The sequence below is a fragment of the Eutrema salsugineum genome, unplaced genomic scaffold (assembly GCF_000478725.1).
Source record: "Eutrema salsugineum unplaced genomic scaffold, Eutsalg1_0 scaffold_22, whole genome shotgun sequence".
NCBI lineage: Eukaryota > Viridiplantae > Streptophyta > Magnoliopsida > Brassicales > Brassicaceae > Eutrema > Eutrema salsugineum.
This window is the reverse complement of record NW_006256812.1, coordinates 682,835-707,627: the sequence shown is the minus strand read 5'-3', so window position 1 is coordinate 707,627 and position 24,793 is coordinate 682,835. Positions and strand designations below refer to the sequence as shown.

The 24,793-nt window shown below is 34.4% G+C and overlaps 6 protein-coding genes across 6 annotated transcripts; 2 read left to right on the top strand and 4 right to left on the bottom strand.

Moving 5' to 3' along the window:
- Positions 1-1,547: 1,547 nt before the first annotated feature.
- LOC18015483 (expansin-B4) lies at positions 1,548-3,167 on the bottom strand. The gene is made up of 4 exons (XM_006397627.2): positions 2,959-3,167; positions 2,745-2,857; positions 2,268-2,461; positions 1,548-1,976 (listed from the first exon to the last, which is right to left on the bottom strand). The coding sequence occupies exons 1-4, from the start codon at positions 3,113-3,115 to the stop codon at positions 1,655-1,657; spliced, it is 786 nt and encodes a 261-aa protein (XP_006397690.1). The 5' UTR covers positions 3,116-3,167; the 3' UTR covers positions 1,548-1,654.
- A 4,548-nt stretch (positions 3,168-7,715) lies between these two features.
- Positions 7,716-8,695, bottom strand: LOC18015482 (cyclin-U2-1). The gene is made up of 2 exons (XM_006397626.2): positions 8,221-8,695; positions 7,716-8,105 (listed from the first exon to the last, which is right to left on the bottom strand). The coding sequence occupies exons 1-2, from the start codon at positions 8,616-8,618 to the stop codon at positions 7,838-7,840; spliced, it is 666 nt and encodes a 221-aa protein (XP_006397689.1). The 5' UTR covers positions 8,619-8,695; the 3' UTR covers positions 7,716-7,837.
- A 5,116-nt stretch (positions 8,696-13,811) lies between these two features.
- On the top strand, positions 13,812-14,256 carry LOC18015657 (protein transport protein Sec61 subunit beta). Its single transcript, XM_024155012.1, has one exon. It carries the CDS (start codon positions 13,834-13,836, stop codon positions 14,080-14,082), a length of 249 nt encoding a protein of 82 aa, XP_024010780.1. The 5' UTR covers positions 13,812-13,833; the 3' UTR covers positions 14,083-14,256.
- Positions 14,257-14,566: 310 nt separating this feature from the next.
- Positions 14,567-16,850, top strand: LOC18015656. The gene is made up of 9 exons (XM_006397623.2): positions 14,567-14,899; positions 15,023-15,089; positions 15,170-15,247; positions 15,325-15,377; positions 15,472-15,555; positions 16,002-16,054; positions 16,140-16,204; positions 16,333-16,391; positions 16,514-16,850. The coding sequence occupies exons 1-9, from the start codon at positions 14,621-14,623 to the stop codon at positions 16,601-16,603; spliced, it is 828 nt and encodes a 275-aa protein (XP_006397686.1). The 5' UTR covers positions 14,567-14,620; the 3' UTR covers positions 16,604-16,850.
- Positions 16,851-17,377: 527 nt separating this feature from the next.
- Positions 17,378-18,518, bottom strand: LOC18015655 (GATA transcription factor 2). Its single transcript, XM_006397622.2, has 2 exons — positions 18,175-18,518; positions 17,378-18,074 (listed from the first exon to the last, which is right to left on the bottom strand). The coding sequence occupies exons 1-2, from the start codon at positions 18,385-18,387 to the stop codon at positions 17,505-17,507; spliced, it is 783 nt and encodes a 260-aa protein (XP_006397685.1). The 5' UTR covers positions 18,388-18,518; the 3' UTR covers positions 17,378-17,504.
- A 4,678-nt stretch (positions 18,519-23,196) lies between these two features.
- On the bottom strand, positions 23,197-24,350 carry LOC18015654 (metalloendoproteinase 4-MMP). Its single transcript, XM_006397621.2, has one exon. The coding sequence runs from the start codon at positions 24,333-24,335 to the stop codon at positions 23,289-23,291; it is 1,047 nt and encodes a 348-aa protein (XP_006397684.1). The 5' UTR covers positions 24,336-24,350; the 3' UTR covers positions 23,197-23,288.
- Between the last annotated feature and the right edge of the window lie 443 nt (positions 24,351-24,793).

Below are 24,793 nucleotides of genomic sequence, written 5' to 3'. Positions count from 1 at the left end.
ATATCTATGTGAAAAAAAGTAGATAGAGAGTAATTCACCATCATTGACACGAGCATCTAGGAGATGGTATAAAAAATAAACAAAAAAAATGAAATTGCCTTAACTAGTTGTCTTATCACTGTATTATGGAGATGTCTATATCGCAGATTTGGATTAGTTCAGGAGAATATAACATTATAATTTGCTTAATATAACTCTTATAATTTATGTTTACATAAAAAACATATGTCAAAAACAAAAACAAAAAAGCATTGTAAGAAATATGAAAATAAGCAAAAATAAAAGCAAACATAAGCCAAAAATAAACAAAACATAAGAAAAAAATAAGGAAAAAAAAACTCAATTCAATTTGTAGCAACCCAAAAGATAATTATCTCTAAGAATTGTTAAACATGCGCAGTCAAAACATTATAGTTGGACATTGAAATTGCTAATGATATAACAAAGAAAAAAAAATAGTGATATTAATTAGTTATATATTTCTTTTAGAATGGATTGTCAGAAAACCCTTGTGAATGTCTCGCAGACCAAAACAAATCTGTAAACTGAATTGGCAGACGAGATTGACATTATCAGTGGCATTGCTCATGGAATTCTGCACTTTCACCTAAATTGTTCAAGATCATCCACATGAATCTGAAAGTAAACAATGCTTTACTTGATAAAGATATGACTCCGAAAATCTCAGATTTTCAGATGACTATGATCTTTGTGAGAGATGAGACAGAGGCTATGCACAAATAAATTGGCCGGAACTCTATAAGCAAACTATCACATTTTCAAGTATTTCTCGTTGACCTGAGTATAAAAAAATATTGCAGCTCATGTTGAGTTTTATTTTCATTTTGCAGCGAATATATGTCCATATGCCAAGTGTGGAGTCATCTCGACGAAATCAGATGTTTCCAGCTTTGGGGTATTGGTTCGGTAGATTCTAAGCGGAAAGAAGAACAGAGACCCTGACCTAGCCAGCCATGTAAGCTCTCTCTCTCTCAGATTTTATCTTATATTGCTTTCAAAACTGACGGTAAGTAAAAATAGGATGCATCAATCTTTGTTAACAGGTGTGGAATAATTGGGAGGAATACATTGTTTGTTTTATAAAATATTCATAAAACATTGTCTGTGTCTTCTCTAGACAATGCATTGTTTGTTTAAAAAAATACGTAATAGAATCTTGAATTGAAAAAAGAAGTTGGGACACAAACTTTAATATTATAATATCAAGAGTTACGCCTAAGACGATCAAGAATTTTATGTCAGATTGTTTTATGATTCATTAGCAGTCAACTTAATTAAGTATATGAACTCTTGTATATGAACTTTTGCTTGTATTTTGTGTAGAGAAGAGACGGACATAATCATTGTATTAACTGTTGCGTAGCATTTTGCTTGTTGTCATCAGTTTTAATAGAACAATATAACAACACTATTTATCAATAATTCATTATAATTTTTATATTGTAAATCATCAGGAGTAAGCTTTAGAAAGTAATACGGAATGAATATATAGGTTCATATTGATAAGTCAACATCTTTTTCTTTTTTTGTTAAGACCCTTTATTTCATATTAAAAACATTCTCTATATTTTGACAAGAGCGGACGACGAAATGAGTCGAACTACAACCTGACCAAAACGAAATCTATTTTACTCTAAAAGTTAACCACTGATCGGTAAGTCTGGTCGGCCCTCCAATTAGCTGGAATAACGGCTTGAGCGGTGATTACTTTACGAGACTCGCGAGATGTAAGTCTAACGCTGAACGGACCTCTCAGAGCACTGCCGGAGTTTACCTTCCATACGGCTGATCTCATTTCTTGCATGGAGATAAATCCTCCTCCGGCCGGTTGAATCTCAACGGAGGCCAAATCTCCGTCACCGTTTTCGTATTCCACAACAAATGCAATGTAGAACGGATTTGCTCCAGCATCAATACGGAATGCTATACTAGTCCCTTTATATAAACACGGAGCACTGGAAATACAAAACAAAACAAATAAAAACTATAGTTTAAGCTTTAACAGGAATTTCAATGATATAATATAGTGAAATAATATAATAGTTCAATGATACATTTTCGTTTAACATAATTATCTTTCAAAAATATAGAATCGTGAAAATATGATGAATTTTATAAATAAGAACCAGAAGGGAAACATACGGATTCTAGTTTATGTCCAATCCACTGATCAAATGGATTAGAATTTAGAAATGTACGAGAAACATCATAATTTTTTTAGGAGAATAACGTTTTTATATACGTACCGTCTGTAACCAACACGGAGAACACCAGCGTCTCGAAGTCGAGAGGCTTGACCAGGTTTGGCTAAGGCACCAATGGCTTTGCCGCTAAGGTCGAAGTGGACTGGCTCGGAGGCGCAAGGACCACCGGGGCACTCGTCCGCTATCGTCACCGTTATTGGTCTCCCTGAACACGCTGGATTCTCGGTGCACATAATCTAAACAGATATTTATATTTATAATATGGTTGATAAAATTAATAAATTTGTAACCGTGTGAGATATATCATTCAGATTTGCATGCATGCTATGTTTATATTAGTCTTTTCCAACCACGTCTAGTCCGACCATGACCCAAAATTAATTAATACCTTATTTTTATTTTTGAAACATTGATTAAAATACCAGTTTGTGTTAATACAAACAAAGAAATATGTCACTTTAATGAAAACATTTATGTAAATACATGGATCTAAATATCTAATGCTAATATATAATGTACCTGATAACATGTTCCACATCCATTACCATTGTTGAATAGTGAAGGGCCTCCGGCTGAAACCATCGCGTAAAACGGTGGATTGGCCACTGCTGCACCATATCCACAAGCTCCTCCTATATATAAGTATCGATATACATAAATATTATCTAAATCGAGATATATACTCGAAGAACAAATTATATATATGCGTCAAGTGGTATACGTAATTACGTACCTGTGCTACCGGCGCCCTCAGCTTCACCGTACCAAGTAACACCGGCGTTGCCCCAGCCTGCGGCATCTATAGTTTCGTTTTGACAATAACAAAACTTTAGAGAGACTGCAAAAAGAGCAAAGAGAGCAAGACATCTATGTGACGATGATGTTGCCATTGATGATCTACAATTTGTTTGCTTATAACAAATTTCTTTAATATTTGAAGCTATAAGTGAATTCGATTCATTAAGTGATGTGCGTATTTATAATGGTTTTTTTTTTTTGGAAAACTTCTCACGAATACACTCAGTGGTTTTTTGGAAATTGTATATGTGTATGCCAACGCTATAAAAGGAAAACTAATTTAAAATGAAGAACGTAAAAAAGTAACATCAATTAATAACAGGAAATGCATTAAGAAAGTATTGATAGTTGACCCAAAAGAACCCCTTGAAATATGTAAGTCTATAACTTCTTTATATAATAAGGGAAATTATAAGTTTTGACTACTCTATATGATTTTCCAAAACTGAAAATTGGAAAGTAATTTTTGAAGTTGACTACATATGGAATTAAAACTTTGCCAAGATGGCAAGAGCAAGGATTTTAAGCATAACAATAAAAAAAAAAAACACCAATTACATTTAAGCATGTTAAAAAGAAAATACCAATTACATTTAGTCTAGAAAGTTAGCCGAAATTACAAAATTTGTAAGCTAATGAATTACCGTTTTTCGATTTATTTTGGTCAATGGTTGTCAATATCACCAATTCTTTCTTTTGCTAAGAACAATATTTACCAATTCACCATATGAAATCATAACCAACAATAAATAGCTGGACATTAAAGAGAAGAAAAAAAACACATATTTAGTCACCGTACGGGCTTACAAATTGGTTAAACACCAGCCTAATTAACTACAAGCCCCAATACCACGGGCAAGTTAGCGAACAACTAATGTAGATATATAAACTTTTCCTCGACTCGTGACTCGTGACTCGTGAGTGACTTAATTAAGTTATAGCTATACACTTGAAAATTTACGTTCGATTTGTACTTCGCACCAGGAAGCCAACCGGCCGGATTAACATCGGAAGCCACAACGGTCTGGCCGGAGTCGAGAGAAGTCACTCGGAGAGACAGTGGGGCCCGAAATGGTGACGTCACATCGAGCTTCAACACGATGACACCTCATAATTGGCTCATGGGAAGCCACGTGTCAGAATATCTACCGTTTGAGCTCGACGACTCGGCCGGTTTCACCGTCTCAGTCTTCATACTCAACCAAAGCCGCGCGAAGCCGTTAGCATTTGAAACTTCCTCCACTTGATACGTCATCGTTTGGCCAACATAGTTGCACTCTACAAAACAAATCAAAGAAATAATTATTTTAAAAATAAAACAAAACCTTAGTCTATGAAAATATTCTATTAATGTGACATATGTATATACTTTCTATAAAGAATCTGCAAATCTCCGGCATCGCGAAGCTGACTATCTTGACCGGAAATAGCCATGGCACCAAACGCCCAACTAATTTGAGCCACGTGTCGCTCTGTTTTGAGCCATCGCGAAATAGACACGTGAAGTCCTTTTTTAGTTTTTCCTTCGAAGTAAGCCCTACGTGACGGTTAAACGGTTAGGCCCACAGTTTCATGTGGTCGAAAAATAGAATAATACTTTGTCGTATACTCGTATTGCCTAATTAATTCTTATTTTCCCTTAAATCAAGGTGATTTGGAGTTATATTGGATCTTCATACGATCGTATACGGTGATTGATGGCGAAATCTGAACGTTCATGTAGCCGTTAATGGTGGTTTGTTTGGCCGTTGAATCTCAATCTCACGGTCACGGTTGAAAATGATTTCAACGCATAGATTTGTAGAAAATTTAATAACCTAATGCGAGGACGGGTTTGAAAATAATCGCAGGCTGTTGAACGTAAAACTTGGCGTGAATTAGGTTTGTTATGACGATTTAATGAAATCGACCAATTATTTTTTTATCTTAAAAAGCGTCAGATCCCATGAATTAATCGTCAAAATGAATTGCAAAATGCAATTCTGTATATAACAAGAAAATAGTGTTAAGAATATAACATAATTTATTAGATTTTGATGATGCACATCCGGCCATTGATAATACTTTTAGAGTAGACGAAAGATATCATCGGACCGGCTCGTTTAGAGTAACCGGACTATGAAGCCCATAAACTATTTTTCCTCTGGACACACAAAATAATATTCTCGTAGCTGTTATCTTGATTTTTAAAGTACAACAAAGAAAAAATAAGTCATGGTATTTTACAATATAAATCTCTGTTCTTCTTGTGAGGCAATTATTAGAAATCAGATCAACATACCGATCCTAATGTTATTTGCAATAATCTAGTTCAAAGGATTAGATCAAATGATTGGTGTCTTTAATTAGGTAAATGCTCGTGAACCACACTACACTATTTTTTTGTATGATATTTTTTCAATACAACACCAAAATATATTCTTATTATGTATGCCTGTTGCTGAAAAAAACATTCGGATAAGTATTTTTGTTCGATTGAAAAATGGAATACCGTTTTACCATATATGCTCATACAAAACATCAAATGATCAACTTTGAACTCATTTTAATTTTATTTTAAATGGTTGATGCATATTCATCAAAAGAAAAACAATTGGCAATGTATGTCTAATTATATGCCACCGATTAATCAATTATTGAACACCAAATCAGCAATCCAATCCTACTTTATCTTTCTTTTCAATATGTATCCAAAATGATTAATGTGGATACAATTCATGTTTAATATTCTCATGATTTGTTTATATATGAACAATAATAGATTTCAAGAATTTCAATATTAATACTTAAAGAAAAAATTCATATTTGATATTTTTTTGGGTTTACCTAACGGAGTAATTGATTCTGTGAGGTATGAATTATAAATTTGTATTTTATGTTTCAGTTTTTTTTTTGTTACTTTCTTATATAAATTCACGACTACCACAAAGTTGTTCATGAAACATTTAGAAAGACTTTCGAACGATTTATATGAAACCCTTAGAAAAGATGCATTTTTGAGTTTTTTTTTTATCTTGCTCTTTAAAAAAAAAAACTTGAGAAACAACGTTTTGAGGTTTTTCTGCGGTTAATATTTTATCGATTCATTGTTTATACTAAGTAAATAGACCGTCAGATTTCTTCCGGCGCTTCTCTTATTTAATGGAGTTTTGTTTTTAATTTTTTTTTTTGTTCCATTTTCTGGCTGTGATCATAATTCGAACTAACGACGACTTTTCATATTTAGGTAGACAAGAATCATATAGCCACTCAAAATAACCTTTTCTAACTAACACTGTTCATTTTATAATCGCAAAATGGTCCAACAACAAGATAAACTTCAGAAGGTTTATAATTAGCTTTTTTGGTTTGTTTATGTATAATATTCTTGAGATTTTCGCACTATGGTCTTTCAATTTTTTTAAGAGCTTATCTTTTTCTCATGCTAAACCAAAAGTCCAAAAGAGTAAGCTGCCATCAATATTCAATGTTAAGATAATGGATTCCATCGAATTCGATGAAATCATTTACAAGAGTAGACGAAAACTTGAAGTTTGTGCAAAATGAATCATCCGAAAATCCAAAAACTGCTATTTAGCTTTTGGCAGGTTTGGATTTTTGTAGAAAATTATGATCTGCAACGCAGATGCAACGTAACTATAAAATACGACTAAAGAAAACAACATCCATGTATGGGTTATTGATTAACAAATACACTAGGATATGGAAGGAGTCAGGACCTTGCTTTTCACCTCAGAAAAATATATCTTGGTTGAGGTTATGCTAAATGCTTTTAATGTCATTAATATCCATTTGTATTATAGACATTAAAGCTTATGTATTGGTGTGTTTTTCTTTTGACTTTTGGTTTTCGGCAGGTACTTAATTCCACTATCTTTGAATGAATGGGAAAAAAAAAATTTTAAACAGAACTATAAATTTAACATGAAAAATAATAACAGTATCTATGGAAATTGTTTTGTGTTTTCCCCTAGTTACTGTGCAACATATTCATATATAGCTTGTAAATTTCAACGAGATTATGTGGCAAAAGACATGAGTTCAATATCTTTTAGTCACTTTTGTCATAAACTTTTTTTTGTTTATGTACATTTAGAGGTTCTTATGTAGAATTAATGTATTTACATACTCTCACTGTGTATAAAGCTGTAAAATCCTTTAAAATATTCTTATTGTAAAAAAAAAATCTTTTGAACTATTATTTTCCTAAATAAAGACAATCCATGAACTGTTTTATTTTCTCCAAAATAAAGACAATCGGTATTCCCATTAATGTGCTGTAATAGTCTCTCTTGTTTCTCACACGAACATAATTCCAAGGTAGAAAATGTAAATATCTGCGTTTGCTAGTTAAAAAAATTAAATACGTCACATTATAGCCAAAAACAAAAACACAACATTTTGTTTGATTACGAGTTGAACATGAACCTAAGATTACCAACAATCTTAAAAAATGTAATGCATGATCACAAGTATATTCTGAGGTTTCACAATCACGGGCATAAAATCTTAATGGATTTGAGTGTCCAAACCAATGTTAATAGTTCACATGTCTAAGAAAGTAGTAGTCTAGTAGATGACAAAAGATCAGATTAACAAAGATTTTTGCAAATGAAAACAATTTCAAGAAAAATTCAATAGATGCATAGAATCTACTAAATTGCTGATACATAAATACATACAACAGCAGTCTCTATATTTTCTCTCTATTTACATTTACATTTGAAGAAAACCCAACCGACAAGGTAATCAGAAAGTCAAAGACCTTCAAAAGCAAAACGACAAAAAAAAGAAACAAACAGAGTTGTTCTTGACTACAACAAGATTCGGGAAAATTGATGGTGTTTAGGATCTTGAACAATTTGTCTGGATTTGATTTCCTCAGCGCAACGTAATGCCTTCTCGATCTGATAACCTCCTCCGATACTTACTTCTCTCTCAAGATGACAACAGTAACTCTCGAACACACTCACATTCACATGCAACTTAAATCCCATCAAGAACAAGAACTCTAATTCCAACTTGTTCAAATCTTCTGTCTCTAATCCCCCTACTTTCGCAAAGTATGAGTTTCTATAATTCCTGTAATAAACAGAACAACAACAAAAAAATGAGAATTTTTTTGACTTTACAGAGAAAGAGAGAACAGAGGAAATTTTGTATTTTGGACGAATTCAATAAAACTTGTGTAACTTACATGTCTTCGACGTATTTGGAAGCGATCATGATGGTTGTGATGAGTAGACGATGTACATTAGTGAGACTGATTCTGAAACCTTGATTATTCTGACAGAACCGGTCAATGTACACATAAGCCACGACGTAAACCGATGGACCGGCTTTGGTATACCGGAAAATCCTCTCTAGATACGATTGGATCGTCATATCAGGAATTTCCCGGCAATCAAAGACACGTGTCTTACCAAAACCACCGTAGCTCCGGCTGATTCTCTCGTTCCGAGCTAGAGTCCGTTCGATCAGCGAGGAGAGAACAGAGATAACGAGTGGTGTGTTAGAATCGTCTTGGTAAGAGTATGAATAAAGGTCTGATCGGAGTTTCCTCGGAGAAATCGCCAGAGAACTCGAACACGCCATTACCGGAAACAATGGGTATTTTTTGTTTGTTGTTGTTGTCGTTATTAGGATGAGTGAGAGTGGTGAAGAAATTGAAATTGAATAAAAAGGAAAGGCTTTTGAGAGGCTTTTTATATACAGTATGTTAGACGATGGTGAAGAGTGGCTTTCAGATTGTAGGGCAACTTCCTCTTCTCTTCTTCTTCTTCTTTTTTTTTTTAATTTTTTTTTTAAGTTTCAATTTTTAATTGTGAATTGAATTTGTTGTTGCTAGCTATAGTGTGTGTGTTGAATATTTAATAGTATTAAAATGTAGCTCGTGCAACTACGAAAGTTCAGTTTTTTTTTTTTAAACGTAACAATATTCCAGATTTGAATCTCTTTCGTCGAGATAAAGCAACTTAATTCCCATCTACTATGAGAAAATAACGTTTTATTTTATTTGTTTAGAAAATTCCCTTCTTGGTTTTAAATACTACCAATTATGAACTTTTGAAAAATGACTTAATGCCATATTTGAATTCATTTTCCGGAACGCAAACTAATATATATATACGAGATTTTTGCGACATGAGTCAAATGTTAAAGATACAATACTTCAAGTCTTGAAATCAAACCGGCGTAGATGATACAAATTCTCTACTTAATTGAAACACTGTAGTCAAATGATGTTCGATAGTTTCTTTGTATAAGTAATTGTTCATATATATATATATAGAGTCAGAAGGTACATTAAATCTAGAGGATTTGTTTATAATGTGGAATACTATCGAAAAGAGAATCGACATAGGTTTTTGGAGTCATATGGAAGCTGGAGAGAAGTTACCAAACTAAGTAATTAATATCTATTTAAGCCGAAAAAAAAAACAAATGTGTAAGTGCAACAGCTAAGCTTTTGGTTAAATTTCTCATTTTTTATTCATTCATATAAAATAGCATTTGAAATTTCAAATGAACCTATTTCTAAGTACTTCAAACATATAAATATACAAAATTAAAAAATCATTTAAACAAATGAGAACTCCGCCGACAGTCTGTAGAAGACGGTGGAGAGAGAGACGTCAACTCAACATCGGTGAAACTCTCTGGTGGAGCCGGAGGGTTTAAATGGGGCCTACTCATGTTAGTTTTTTAACAAACTGTTTTAACGCGTGTACTGTTAAGGACACACGTGTGGCATTCGTCAACGTCGACGTCGCGAGCTTTCAAAGACCACAATGAGACTCACACGTGTGGAGGTTCCATCAAAGACAACGCACAACACTTTTCTTTCTTCCTTTTTTTTTTTATTATAGTTTCTTCAATTAGAATCCGTCATCCATCTTTTTTGGTTAAAATCCGTCGTCCATCTTATTTTACCAAATGCGCATAATGAGGTAAAGACTAATTTTGTTAATATTTATTTACTTAAAACCATTAGACAAAATGTGTTTTCTTATAAGCTTTGAATTGATAATTTTGGTAACAACACGTTTTGGTGATAATATTTTCTTAGATGTATCTTTAAATAAATAATGAACGGCATTATCTTAGTGGTAAACTATGAATTTATGATTAGAATCCCTTGAATTAACAGAAAATAAAATTTTATTTACGATCAGATTCTTAAACTAATTATAAAGAAAAATGGTGCGATGTTGCACAGTCTGACCTGATGAACCAAAGAAAGAGAAAAAGAAAAAAGAGAAAATATGAATGATAAAATACGTGTTTTTTTTCGTGTTATACCTATACCAAACGCAACAAATATAATAACCATTCAAATCTTTCATCCTTATCAACTATCTGCTCGACAAGTGCAACTCAAACAACAAGAAAGTACAAGTTTTGAACTAGGGTACAAGAGACAGGGTAAAAGAAAAATAAACTCGATCATGTATTTATTTCCATGTGGTGGTGATAATTAAAGAAAACAAAAAAATACTGTTGAAATAGATGAATGTGGAGGGACAAAATAAAGTACAAGCAATGAATTGAGATACCCGAAACGAAGCTACCGCCAACGCACGAATACGTTTGATGATAAATGCAACAAGAAAGGGACCCGAATTGATTTTCCTTTACACAAAATATCGTCCCGTCAAAACCTTTTTTTTTACCACGTTATCATTGTCTGATTCAATTATTTTTCTTATATTTATTTGTGTCTCCCCCACCTTATTTATTAGATTTAACATCATATTTTTTCCCCTAATTTATTATATTCGCATCTATGATATATCACTGTATTTTTAAAAGCAAGACGATAGTATCATTATCGATCTTCGAAATATATATGATATACGCTCCACTCAATAATCAACATAACGAGTATTTAATATGTGTTTTCACATGAAGATCGAATGGGATTTTGTGCTTATTAAAAGAAAGATGGTGGTCCAACAAGAAGAGACCCGAATTAAACTAATTTTTTGGTAAGATTTATTATGACTTTTTTAAAAAAAAATCTAAGATTTATTATGATTTGAGAGATAGTAACCACGCATACATTATTTTGGATATATATATTTTTCAAAAAAAAAATCATCAGTTGTAATTAAATTTCATGAAGTAGCACGAGCTTCAGAATGATTTTTTATTTATTATTTATATGGATACAATGAAAAAAATAAATATACATTTTATAAAATAAACCAAAAGCGTCATTGCTTTACGAGAATATATATATGTATACGTACATATCTATACAACACTGATTGAGTGGAACACATTTATGAAATTTTGATTTTGGAGTGGATCGATATGTACGAAGGTAAAAAAGGTACCACAGTATTTGTCGACTCTCACCGTACACAAATTGTCAGGCTCCATAACTTATGCCCGATACATTTGTATCATTACACTCTCTGATTTTCATACCTGTCTCCATCTCTCGAGATTCGTGTTTGAGATCTACACAAACAGAAGAGGATAAATTGCTTTTAATGTCTACGTACTTTGGTACGTACGTACACACGTACGAAACTTCTTTCATTATTCATTTTTCTCTCAATTTGTAACTACTTACTAACAAAACAACTAAACCAGAGTTTGATAAAACTCATATGAGCATTTTTTCGTTTCTGTTTTCATACATAAAAAAGAGACTTTTGGAAAATCTACATAAACATCTATAATCGATAATGGAGTTGGAGTAGGCCTAATTCAGCATTTAGTTGGCAGATTTTTTGTTTGATTTGGTCCTTTGATTTAGGGAATCAAAAAGTCATAAACATTAATTTGCCTGTAAAATCACATATTTTTAATCAGATCTCTTCTCATATGACCCAGCACCACCAGACTACCAATTAAATAAATGATTACACAATCAATCTTTGTTTTTTTACCTGAGTAGTTATACAATCAATCTTTTATTATCTTACAAGTATAACTTTGTACCTACATTGCACAGAACCGATCAGAAATCGCGATTCCAAAATTTTACCGTTTGGAAACGTTGAAGAATCGTTCGATTCCGAATTCAACTAAAATTATAGAAGAAGAAGTTAACCTGTCATTACAATTTTGTTAGGCTTAATATATTTTTATCACATATTGTTTTTTATTTTATTTTTAATATTATTTAATTAAACTAATTATTTATTTAATATATTTCAAGTCTATTAAACCTTAATCCGTACGTTCCAATATGTACCCGCTTTCTAAATTTTTGGAAAAATTCGTTTCCTCGCTTCCAAACGCTTTTGCTTCCGCGATTTCGCTTCCGATTCCATTCAGCTTAGTTTGTACCGCACTTAGTTATTTTCTATAAAGTGTAAACTCTCTAGTTTGGGCTTTTATAGGCCTTCAATTTTGGGTTTTAAGCTAGTTAGCTCCGAGCTTTACCGATTTTTATAAAAACACGCTATAGTTACGCTGAAATGGCATTAGTTTATTAGTTGATACGGTATAAAGTGTGTAGCGAGAATAACCGGTTTTAGAGCATGTATATTAGTGAATTACTGTTTTTAAGAATTTAAAAATAATTTAAAAATAATTTATTGTAAATTTTTTTTTAATTCTTGATCTTAAATTTAAATTCTCATATGTTATTAAAAAAAATTATTTCATTACATAGAATTTTCGAGAATTTGCAGAACAAAAATGAACAAAAATGGTCGAAAGAGCATCTGCAGACAATTTGGTCGAGAGAGATACTCTGGCTCGGGCAGAGGGTTTCACTATATCAGCTAATAAAAATTCGGCCAACCACGCGCTGCCACATACCCTTAGGAGACAGTATGCTCAACCTCTTCGCTTAGATATAATATGGTCCGTAATTGGGCTTTTTTCTTTATTTTCTTAAATTAAATGCTTAGGATACTGGGCCAACATACTGTCCTAATATTCCAATGGACATGGTCTTATAAATAGGTTAGAGTCCGGTCAACCCCCAAAGGTCCGAAAAATCTATTCGTCTGGTATCGTTCTCGTCGACATCAGAAATTCTAAGCGAAATCAGGTGAGTTTTATTTGGTTTTGGTGCTGTACGATCTAACCTCCTGTATATTTGTGTGATTCAATGGTTACGTGTTTGAGGAATCTCTAGATCTGCTATAAAGTTTGATGAGAGCGTAGATCTGATTATGAGATCTCCATGTTGAATCCGAGTCGCGTTAATTTACGATTTCCGATCTGATACGATTTGTTCTTTGCCTTGGCATCTGAGAAAATTTAAGGGATGGACTAGGAATAGTTTTGCATGTTCATCGTTAAATAGTTTTCGATGTTGAATTCGACCAGATGTGTTGAGAATTTTGCATTGCTTATCTAAATTTCGTCTTTAATGCTTCTAGTTTTACAATTCCAATGTTTAAATCGATTTTTCTGGGTGGGGTTTAGAATGTCGCATTATTTGTTTTTGTTTTGATTGACTCTTGATAGCAGGAAGATTGACCATGTATTTACAACTCTTAGAAGTTAAAGGTCAAACCTGATTTTGTGTCGAGTTAAATTGATGTGGAGATCGTAAGTTTGTGTTTTTCATTTGTGCTAATAATTGGGAGGATTCAGGTTAAATTAGATGTCTTATGCAGTTGCGATTCAAATTACACGGCAGAGCCAGCTTCTATATTGCATTAGATAACACAACTTGATGTTTTGAGACTTATCTTTTATTTGTCTTCACTATTTCTTTTATTACTTCTCCTTTTTTTCATATGCTTTATACAAAGGTTTCCTGCTGAGTTTTTTTTTTTTTCCAAATCTTCTAACTTTCTCTACACCATATCTCAGTTAGTAAAGAAGAGAAGGAAGAATGGTGGGTAGTGGAGCACCACAGAGAGGAAGTGCAGCTGCAGCTGCAAGCATGCGTAGGAGGAAGCCGAGCAGCGGTTCAAGTGGAGGAGGAGCCTCTGGTGGTGCAGCCGGATCCATGCTTCAGTTCTACACTGATGACGCACCTGGTCTCAAGATCTCCCCTAATGTTGTCCTTGTCATGAGCATCGGCTTCATTGCTTTCGTCGCTGTCCTTCATGTTATGGGCAAGCTATACTTTGTCAAGTGATGAGAAGAGAGGCTTGATAAACCAAAAAAGGGATCATAGTTGCAAGAAATACCCTAAGTGTCTGCTAGCGATCAGTATTAGACAGTTGTTTCAACTCATGTTTTAATTTTGTCGAGTATAAACTTATCTATATGAAATTTCCATTTTCTTGACATTGAAATTTTTTTTTTAACCCATATTCCTTCTACAAACTTAAGGACAAACTTTTTCTGCATCCACCTAATAATTTTGAAAGAATTTATCAACATGAGTGCTATATTTGAGAGACTAAAGACGACTTGGAAGGAAATTTACTGGAGTCTAATTATTAATGGGAATAAATTAAGATTTTAAGTTGTTAAGTTTGGGTTAAGTAGAAAATTCAGTAATAAACGGAGACCGTTGGGAAACTTAATTGAAGTTTAGGGGCTTAAGTTGTAAAAAAAAAACAATTTGAAACGGGGCCCGATTTTAATATTCGGGTCATTTTTCCATCCACCGGGTTTCATAGAACTTTGAGCGAAGGAGGTCGTAGTTTTGGATTTGGAGATCATTTCTCATGGCAACCTTAGGAGAATCATCCTCAGGGATGGAAGACGCGCAACCACCGGAGATTCCACAATCTATGCAATCGCAGCCTCTGACGTCTTCGATTCCAAGTTCTAAGATCGCAGCGACTACGGTGGAAAATGCGGCTTCCTGGATCGATGATACGATGCGTCAGGCGCTGGTGTACCAGAAAACGATCGTGGAGACATTGGATTCCACCATTGACGCCTCCAGGTCTCGATTATCTCAAATTCGAGACACTTCCTTGGCTCACACGAGCCAAACCATTGTAAGCTTAATGGCCCCTTCTTTCTCGTTGGAATCCAAAGCGAATCTGAAATCAACACCTATTCTCTATGTTATTCGAGTGATTCGTTAATCCTCTGACCAAATCGAGTGTTTTCGCATGTAGGATTCTCTTAAAGACATTGCTTCTGAGTATAACGTTTACGAGCATATGGTGTTTGGGAAGATTAAAGGTCTGTTCTACTCTTCTGGTTACCTCGTGTTTACTATGTCGTTGTGCCTCGTTTCTCTCTGCTCATATATTTGTTTGCAGAGGGTGTAAATGTTGCTGCATCTCATCCGCTAATATCAGGCACTCTAGCTTTTGGGGTTGGGATTTTTGCTCTGAAAAGTATGTTCTCCCTAGAGTTCAATCTTGTAAGATATTATGCTATGCATTGTTTTAGTGACTGCTATGTTTGTTTGCAGAGACGAGAAGATTTGTATATTACAATACTATACGCATGTTCTTAAGCGAAGAGGTCGGTGTTGTTTACATCTTCGTTGAATGTATTAACTGTGGTCTCCTTGTGATTTAAGCTGTTCTACAGTCGTGACCCTATATTTTGGATCCAGGCCTTGCTTTCTAGAGCAGATCTTAGAGTAAAAGAGTTACGACAATCAATGGATCGTCTTACAGCCGAAAGCGAAAAGTTAGAGGTAAGCCTGTAGAAGTTGTTCTTTTCAGAATGAGGTTTACGTTTGTGGAGAAGACTTTCGATGTATGCAATTAGCTCTTGTCCATTTGTTTCAAAATCCCTTTATTTTGAAGTAGAAAATGTCAGACGTTTAGTATGAAGATTGAAAGGGTTAAGATTTCAAGCAGAGAACTCTCTTATGTAGTCTGTGTTAAGTGGATATGGATGAAGATGGTGCTACTTTAGGTTCATATGGATGGATGGTATTACGGGGTTTGCTTCATTCACTGGTGAAGCAATTTAGAGAAAGGATATTTTTTTGCCAATGTACATAAGTTGCTTTTTCTTGAATGTGGCATATATATATATAGCCTTAAATTATTAGTCAATGGTCTTCAGTAATAGCAGTTTGTTGGAAGCCTTTATTGGATTATGGTTTTAGAATTGATCATGACTTGATTGTTTCAGAGAGTTGCAACTGTGGCAGAAGATGAGTTGATTAGAGGAAGGATGAAACTCAGGTTTATATCATTCAGACTATAGATCATTATACTGGATATGTATCAACGTGAATACTATGTGAACTCACTCTATCTTCTTACCCAGACAAGCAGGCAAACAGATACGAGGTGTGGTCAGCTCAGCTTATAAGATTGAAAAGCAAGCAGCAGGTATGTTTATATCTTTCGTCTTAAATTCCCACATTTTGTTCAACCAAAGATATGTATTGAGCAGAATAGGAAAACTCTATCTGTGACAAAGCTTATTGACTTATACTATCATTGATTTGTATATACAGGTTTGAAAGATGTGCTAAAAGAGTTGCCCACGAGAGAAGCTTCTCGATTCCGTTCTCAAGTAAGTATACTCGTCTCTTCGCTCTTCTAGGTTAGAATATAGGAGCTGAACTAGTTTAGAATAAATTTAGTAACCATATATTTATTCTGTGTGATGGAGTTACCTCACTTGTTCAACCTCAGATATCAAGCCGTGCTTCTGAAATAAAGCAAGAGAGAAACGCGTTGACTAAGGAAGTGAACAAGATCAGCAACTATGGTATCTCCGTCTGAAGAACACCAAACTCCATTTTCTAGTTAACGGAATTTGATTACTCTTGGAGGAAAATTACACAGACAATAATAAATGTCTAAAACATGCTTAAAACTCCATTTCTTTTTTTTTTTTGTTTGGTGTCCAATACCAAAGATGTAATCCCTTTTTGTCTTGTGTGTTTCAAGGGCTTTGGTTCTTCGGCAATAGTTAGCCATACAAGTTCGTGATGATGTTGTGTTTAATACAGTTGTTCTGTTTGAAGTTGTTTTTTTTTTTTTTTTTTTGCTGAGGAAAAAATGAAAATAGTAATCAGATCGAGACCAAATGTAGAACTCAATGTACTTCTTTGTTTAGGGTTGATCGGTTAAGATTCATGTAAATTGAACACCTCCACTTTGTGTGGAACCAGAATGAATTCGAAACAGATTTTATAAATTCGAGTAAAAAACAAACCGAACCAACAATCAACGTTGAGTAAACCGGCATTAGGACTCCATGGTCTTCCTCGTCTTCTGGTTCGTTATCTAATTATTAAGGCCGAAACGTTGAAGTCAAAAAAAGGGCGCAAGACTGCAAGTGGATAATATATTTAACTCTGAAAACTGACTCTCTTTATTGTAAGCGGGAAATTAATACCGTGTTATAATTCCATCTTCAATACATGAGAAAATTAGGAGAAAAGGCAAACCAATGTATTCAATTTGTTTTTTTTTAATAATTAATTAACAATTAATGAGGTTGATTTTAGCAGAGGTTTGATTTTTTTTTATAACACTAATTTTAGGCTCCCGTCGTCGTCGGTCACGTGATCAACGCCGCTAGGATCGCGACACGTCATCATCACGTGACTCCTCCGAACCCAACCCCCAAGAAGAACCAACAAAAAAAAACGAACAAAAAAAAGAAAGTGACGAGGGACTAAAACTGCGGATGGTGGTGGTGGTGATGGTGAAGTTGGACTTGTGAAGGTTGTCTCATAACTTCCTTCTGCCGTCGAAGCTCCATGACTTTCCGGTGAGAGTTCGAGTGCTGAGTCAAAACAAAAGTAGGGCTCGAAGCCGGTCTGTATTCCGGTACGAGTCTACCGGATTTGAACCGGACACCACAGGCGTTGCAAAGCGTCTTTGGTCCGAGTGGTCCAGTCCTCCATTGCGGCGTCTTCTCCGATGCACAGTGAGTGCATCTTCTCATCCCTCCTTCCGCCGTCTCCGCCGTCGTCGATTGATGTCTTCCTCCTCCTCCGCCGGATTGTTCTTTCTTCGGCTTGAACTTCCCGGCGACGTGAATCTGCTGATCTGATTCCGGCAACGGTGACCAAGTTCCGGCGAAAGCAGCAGGAGCTCTCGATCGTTTGCTTCTTGGTTTCCCGGGAAAGGAGGTTTCAGTTTTGACGGAGGTCATAGTTCCTCCCAATGGATTCGCCGGAAAATCAGCGAAGGAATCGTCGACGAATTGCGAGAGCCATTCAAGATGAGCTGCGTCGTCACTCTGCAACCAAAAAATCAAATCAAGAACCAGTTAAAACCAAATCAAAAATCAAAGAGAAACTTGGATTAATGGAGAGAGAGCATATATATATATATCATACGGGAACGCAAATGTCGTGGAGAAAGGAATGATCGGCGGAGGAAGAGAGATGGTGGTGGAGGAAATTAGGGTTATGAGGAGGAGGGAAGGAAGAAGAGGAAGTGGCGGCGGTGGAAGTGGAAGAAGAGGCGGAGAAGATGTCTTCGTTGGAGAAGTCGAGAAGGTCGTCGATTCTAAGTAAGTTATCTGGTGAAGATAAGCCATACACATCCATTTTGTTTTTTTGTTATGATTTGATCGGTTAATGGTCCAAGGTCTCTATATATATCTTTCTCTCCTTTTGTAGACGCTGACTCTGTCTCTCTCTTTCTCTCTCACATAGACACTCTCTAGAGTCAGTGACTGGTTAGAGTCTTTAATAGGGAAGATGATGAGAGAGAGAGAAGAAAAGAGAAAGAGAAGAGGGCAAGAGAACGTGCAGAGAGAGTGACCATGCACCGTGAGTGACCGACTCTACTTATTCACTTCTCTCATTCTTTTATTATTATCCTATCCACCTTTTTTCTACATATATTGAAAACTAAATCTAAAATGATTGAAAACAGCCTATTCACTTACTATTTAGCTATTGAAATGCTCAAACTCTATACTTGGATATCTAAAGCTACTCTACATCATTTACTAAAATTTATACAGTTGGTAATTAAAGTATCACAAAAACTTGTATATGAATTTGTAAATACTATTGTGCCGCTCAATACAGCATTTACCTCCAGTATATCTATTAGACAGAGAGATTACGAATCAAAGTTTAAACTGATTCACAGAGTTTGTAAAGGAATCATATATTCTTGATATCTAATTCGTTGATCATGATCGAACAGTAAGAAAACGTGAGCTAAACATGTCACATAGGCCCTAGCCAACTCTCACTCTCCTACTTTCAGGAGTTGATTTTGAAGAAACAATATTCATTGGTTAGTTTATTTCCTTTGTATATTTTCATATTGAAGAAACAATTAATATAAGAGAACTATATACAAACTGTATACGGTATAATGAATATTACTTAAGGGTTTTCAGCAACTAGTGTATTGGTATATATTGAGAAAGTGCGATGTCACGTTTTGGAGAATGAAGTACGGATAATTCAAGTGGACTGGTATATATACAGTTCAACTCAATTCGATTTTGTTTTCTCATTATCTGAAAGTTGTGGATTTCTGTTCGAGATACATATCTGATGATGAAAATAAGAGCTATTTAAAACATTACAAAAGATATCATGATTGCTTTTTATTTTATTTTTTACGTCATTGATTTTAATTATTATCTTCGTAAACTCATTTGTATAACTTTATTTAGTTTCCGTATTACTTAATGATACAAAACTATTTCTCATTCTAAGAAATTAAATCATTCTTTTAAAAATTCAAATTTCATAAAATTTATATTCGTCTTCAACTAATTAAAAATTGTTTTAACAGAATGCTGTAGAACTGAATTTGAATCATAAACATATGATAGTGAACAACTTTTTTCAAACCAGAACAGAGTTAACCTATCCTGAGTTTATAATTCATATTTTGTTGTATTCTCAAAATTACAAGAAAAATGTTTTCAGTCATCATATAAACGTCTCTTTCATTGCTTCTGTACTAATTTTACGTACGCATTTTGTAGTGGGTCTATCTATTCTGTGTTCTTTAGTTTTTCTTTCTTTCAAATAGATGATAATACGCATCCGCATATGAAACTTTGCTGCTTGGCTACCAAATCGTTTGTAATAAAGAGTAATTAATTTATAGAATATATATAAAAAAAATATGCATGTATACATATATTTTATGTATACATCGACCTACTGCTCGTAATTTGACAATTTGCTCCGCTCATGTGCAATAACAATCTGCTCCATTGCCCAACTAACTAAGGCGTATACTGATTATGAATTTTTATACTTTAAAAACATAAGTATTTTCATCTATAGAATATATGCTGCAGACGAATAATGCATGTAAGAAGCCTTATTAGTCTGAATTAATATATTTTACAAGTAAAAGAACTGTTCGGCGGATAAATTATTGATTAACCTAATTTTACCTTGATCTCTGTCTTGTTCTTCTTCTTCTTTTTTTTTTCTTTCATTCAGACATACATAGGTATAACACATGCTTTATGGTACGTGCCGACAATTTTTGTTCTTGACCTATCCACACATGGTTTTTTAAGATAAACTATTTTCATCTTTTTACAACAAAAAAAAAATAAACGAATAAATAAAGGAAAAGGTAATTTAGCCACGTGGCTGCATGTGGGGGCCATAAACATTCCAAAAGAAGAAGAATAAGATGATGAAAAAAAAAAAAAGAGTATAGCGAATAATAAGTCATTTTGTAGAAATTAACCTCATATAAGTCTTATGAAATCTTAATTGATGTGTTTGAGTAATCTCCTACAAAACGAGAAATGAAATAGTAACTATCGATTAATTCGCACGAGAAAGTAATATTTTCCCATATTTAAAAAATCTAATCAAAATGAAATAGTATGGGTTGAAATAAAGAGAAGGAGAAAGAAACGGGCCGTGTCCTGTGACGCTTGCTAGGGTTTATCACATTAAGGTCGTTTTTAGGAGTATTATAGAGCCAAATATTTTAATATATGTGAAAATCATAATTAATTTTTTAGTTTGTTACTAACAAAGTGACTTCCCACAAGGGCCCAACCCCACTGCACATTCAGCATTAACTAAACACGATGGCACGGAACGAGAGGTACCCATATGAGATATTTGTTTTTTTACTATTTTCTATTTAATTAATTTTCACTTACTAACCGACAGTGTCTTTCCAGCTGGCACCTTCTACTTGGCGCTCAGAAGGTTCAATTTCGTAAAATCTTTCTAAATTTTACTATTTTTATCTTTATTTACCAAGCAAAATTCGATACTTGCTGCAACAAAATATAATCTTATTCCCGAAAACATAAAGAGATTAGCGAAAGAGATAAATTCATTCAAACAAAGTACATCGACGTACGGTCGCTCTATCTTCTCATAGTCCCTCTTTCTCAATCAGAGTCTTTTCTTTTGGTCTTATATTAAAATTTATGTTTGTACATTTTTTAAAAATTGACTTGCGGATTTGATGCCCCCGAAATGTTGTGGTCTCGTGACTCTAGTAGTGGAAGTAAGCAACTGACCACTAAGAACGCTCGTAACCCACATATATTAATATTATCATACATTTGATTACGAATATATGACATTATTGATATTATTATATACTTCTTTTTTAGTTTATTCTTTTGATTTTTTTTTCTTGAATCACGTGACGTGACAGACGACGGTGATCCCAAAGTAAACAGCAAGAACACGTGCGGCCTCATGTGCCCATAATGACACCGAATACTATTATATGAGTTTTTTCTCAACAACACTCGATCTTTTTTTATTTTAAGTCAATTTTAGAAAGAAAAAGTTACATGTATATATGAATGAAAGAAAAGAAGTCATCTTTTTGTTTAGATAATAAGTCCCTTCTGACGAATAACATGTTAAAATGATAGACCATATGCTCCTCCTTTATCCCTCTTGTCCCCTTCTTAAATACCTCTAATTGTTTTTTCAAATTCGTTTTACTACAACCTTTTTTAAAAAAAAATATAGAATACCTAATTAATTTCATATTTATAAGAAACACTCAAGAATGGTAGTGTCAAATATAACGTTTTTAGTTCTAGAGAGTTTTATTTTGTTCAAAGGCTTCAAGCCTTCAAGTAAGGTAACTGTACACAAGCGATGCAAATTGATTAGTAGATGACTGAAAGTGATACATAGAAAAATAATTAGCGCGCGTACATATTACAAAATGACATAACGTACAAGAGTTGTGGCTTCGTGACAGAAAAAAAGATAGCTGTTAGGTAATAATTAATTTGTCAAATGAACTATAGATTCTGCGCCCAAATGGTGGGAACCAATGAAGTTGAAGATGATGATTTAGTTAGGGGAAAAAGTGATTTACCTTGTCTGTCTCAGGCTCTCAGCCAACAAAAAGATTAATAACAAAGAAAACTCTAGAATTTTTTTTTTGCAGAAAGAAAAATCTGCGCTACATATAGTCAAATTCATAAAAAACGGTAAGCTTATTATTAAAAAAAAAAAAAACCTGAAAACATCGATGTGTAATTATCTGTTACCAAAAACAAGTTTGATATTTTTCATTTAAAGGGAGAATCGCAATAGTCTTCTGCTCTTAAAATATTCCCCGATTATTTATGATTCACCAACCCAAAAAAAAATGATAGAGAAGAGAAGAAAGCGATTAAACCAGGCCGTACCGTTAATATGATTATGGGCCGTGGAGCCTACTTTCTGTTGAATGCGACAGCGACCATTGGGGATAGATATCCAAAGAAATTGTGTCGGAAGTCGGAACAATTCATTATTTTTTTTAATTAAAACAAATTATTTACTATGCATATATCAAGTATATACACAGTTCAAAGTTTATTTTTCATTTTGCGGTTATATTTCGCTGACAATATATGGATTTAAGCATTCTCTGGTGCGTATGGTTTTATTTATTCCAAACCTACAAAAAAACAAAAAAAGTATAACCGAAATTAAAATGAATGTAAGATGAATAAGAAGAAGCCAGAGTTACAACTTCTTCTAAGTGCCAACGAACCCTATTAGCTTTGGATTGAGTTCATATTTCGCAAAACTCAACCAAAAGCCAAACCTAAATTTAATTTCAGCTCAGCAACGTCACTGGGGCCATTAAGATTTGTTGCCCATTTATAATGGGCCTTGTTGTTTGAAAGCAGACTATATATATAAGTCCATTTTACAAGAAACATGAACATCCAAAACAATAGACCGCTTAAAAAGCAGAGTATATATGTCATGACTATATGATTCATTGATTCTATACATTTGGAGACTTATTGAAACCAATGTTCAAGCAAGCCTTAAGCATTACGTAGGTGACAATTGTTCATCTAGTACCTAAAACGCTTAGTCGTGGTCTAGATGATTTTAGTAAATTTAAGTAATTAGAGTAAATTCAGATGCTGTATAAAATATACAATAATGAAAACATGGTTTATAAACAACAAAACTAATAACTAAATGGAACAGTTAGAAAAGAAGAAGATTTATGTAGTAACCTACAAATCAAGAAAAATCAGAAAGAGAAGAGTACTCAGAGTCGAAAAGATAAGTCCTTGAGGCCGAATCATCATCGTACCATCGGCTAGATTGGTAGAAGTCTCCGACGCAAGTAAAGCACTTAACGTGAAATTAGGGTTTGTTCCGTACAAAGACTGTACTCCAACGACGTCATCGATGTTCAAATCCACTTTCTTACTTCTGGGCTTTAACGTTGGATACATTGCCGCGTCTTTCACCGAGCTATGAGCCAGCCCAAGCACGTGACCGATCTCGTGCACCGCCACAGATTCCAAATCAACGGCCACGCTCGATTTTTGCTCATCGAAATCGACGGCCCACGTCTCTGCGTTGTCCAGATGAAGCCTACCGTTTTCCGGCGAGAAAGTGTGGGCCAAAACACCTAAAACACCGTCGAATGGCTCTCCGTCGCCGTGATCTCCGGCGAAAAATCCGATTTTGATGTCGGCGAAGACGTAATCCTCTGTTTCGACGAAGCTTACAGGGATCACCGAAGCCCACTTGCCGAAAGCGCGTCGGAACACGCGCCGTATTTGTGCCGGTGTTAGATAAGGGGTTAGGTTCTCCTGCGAGAAGGCGTACGTTAGCTTCAATGGAGAGTCTCTTGTCCACCTGGGCTTTCCGGGGAAATACACGTATTTTTGTCCTGCGTGAAACGCCGTCGTTTTGGATTCCACGTAATCAGGAAATCCACATCTTGGTAACCGAATATGTGACAACGTGTCGGAATCTGGTTTCCCGGTTATCGGTAGACCGAGATTTTTCTGGTAACGAGCGAGAGCCTTCTCGAACAAAATGGCGTCGGATTTACTGTCGTTGCTGCGTTGGAGGTAACCGAACCGGTGAAGGTGACGTTTGATTTCCGGTATAGTGACGACGTCAGGCTGGGATGGATTGATTGTAAACTGAGAGGGGTTTCGAGCTTCGATGGTTTGTGGGCTATGGAGGTTGAGATAGAGAAAGAAGAAGAGGAGGGAAGAGACGGTGATGGGTTTGCGATTGCATGGATGATGATGATGATGCATGGTACGGTGTAAATGTTTTTTTTTTTTTGGATATTGAAGTGGCGTGGAGGGAAAAGCTTTGTTATAATTTATAAATATACAAAAATGGTATTAGTGTTATGGGGTTGGACCGTTTGATTATTAAAATAATTAATGGATTGTGTTTAGTTCAGTAGTAAGTTATTAACTAACCAAACCACACCAAATTTTGAATTGACTAGTTAAATAAAATAAAAATAATTTAAAGCGGAAATTATGTTGACTGTAGAGAATACGTTGATTAATATCCGCGAAAATTACAATACTTTCCCTTGGATCAGGACTTCGACAAGAACAATTTTAGTCTTTTTAAAGGTTGAAACGACGTTAGTGGTCGATAATGGATCATCGATTTCAAAAATTGATCTGTTTGGTAAAATTATCCACGGTTGGTTAAAAGGAGAAGAGAACCAAAAATTAGATAGGAGGAGTAAGAGTAA

Coding starts and splice junctions, on each gene's coding strand:
- LOC18015483 (XM_006397627.2), bottom strand. CDS start 3,115: ATGGCAACATCATCGTCACATAGATGTCTTGCTCTCTTTGCTCTTTTT. Junction 2,462..2,744: donor GATGTGGAACATGTTATCAG/GTACATTATATA, acceptor ATATCTGTTTAG/ATTATGTGCACCGAGAATCC. Junction 1,977..2,267: donor CTCCGTGTTGGTTACAGACG/GTACGTATATAA, acceptor TTGTATTTCCAG/TGCTCCGTGTTTATATAAAG.
- LOC18015482 (XM_006397626.2), bottom strand. CDS start 8,618: ATGGCGTGTTCGAGTTCTCTGGCGATTTCTCCGAGGAAACTCCGATCA. Junction 8,106..8,220: donor TCCAAATACGTCGAAGACAT/GTAAGTTACACA, acceptor TGTTTATTACAG/GAATTATAGAAACTCATACT.
- LOC18015657 (XM_024155012.1), top strand. CDS start 13,834: ATGGTGGGTAGTGGAGCACCACAGAGAGGAAGTGCAGCTGCAGCTGCA.
- LOC18015656 (XM_006397623.2), top strand. CDS start 14,621: ATGGCAACCTTAGGAGAATCATCCTCAGGGATGGAAGACGCGCAACCA. Junction 15,090..15,169: donor GGTGTTTGGGAAGATTAAAG/GTCTGTTCTACT, acceptor ATTTGTTTGCAG/AGGGTGTAAATGTTGCTGCA. Junction 16,392..16,513: donor CTTCTCGATTCCGTTCTCAA/GTAAGTATACTC, acceptor GTTCAACCTCAG/ATATCAAGCCGTGCTTCTGA.
- LOC18015655 (XM_006397622.2), bottom strand. CDS start 18,387: ATGGATGTGTATGGCTTATCTTCACCAGATAACTTACTTAGAATCGAC. Junction 18,075..18,174: donor TCCACGACATTTGCGTTCCC/GTATGATATATA, acceptor TTTTGGTTGCAG/AGTGACGACGCAGCTCATCT.
- LOC18015654 (XM_006397621.2), bottom strand. CDS start 24,335: ATGCATCATCATCATCATCCATGCAATCGCAAACCCATCACCGTCTCT.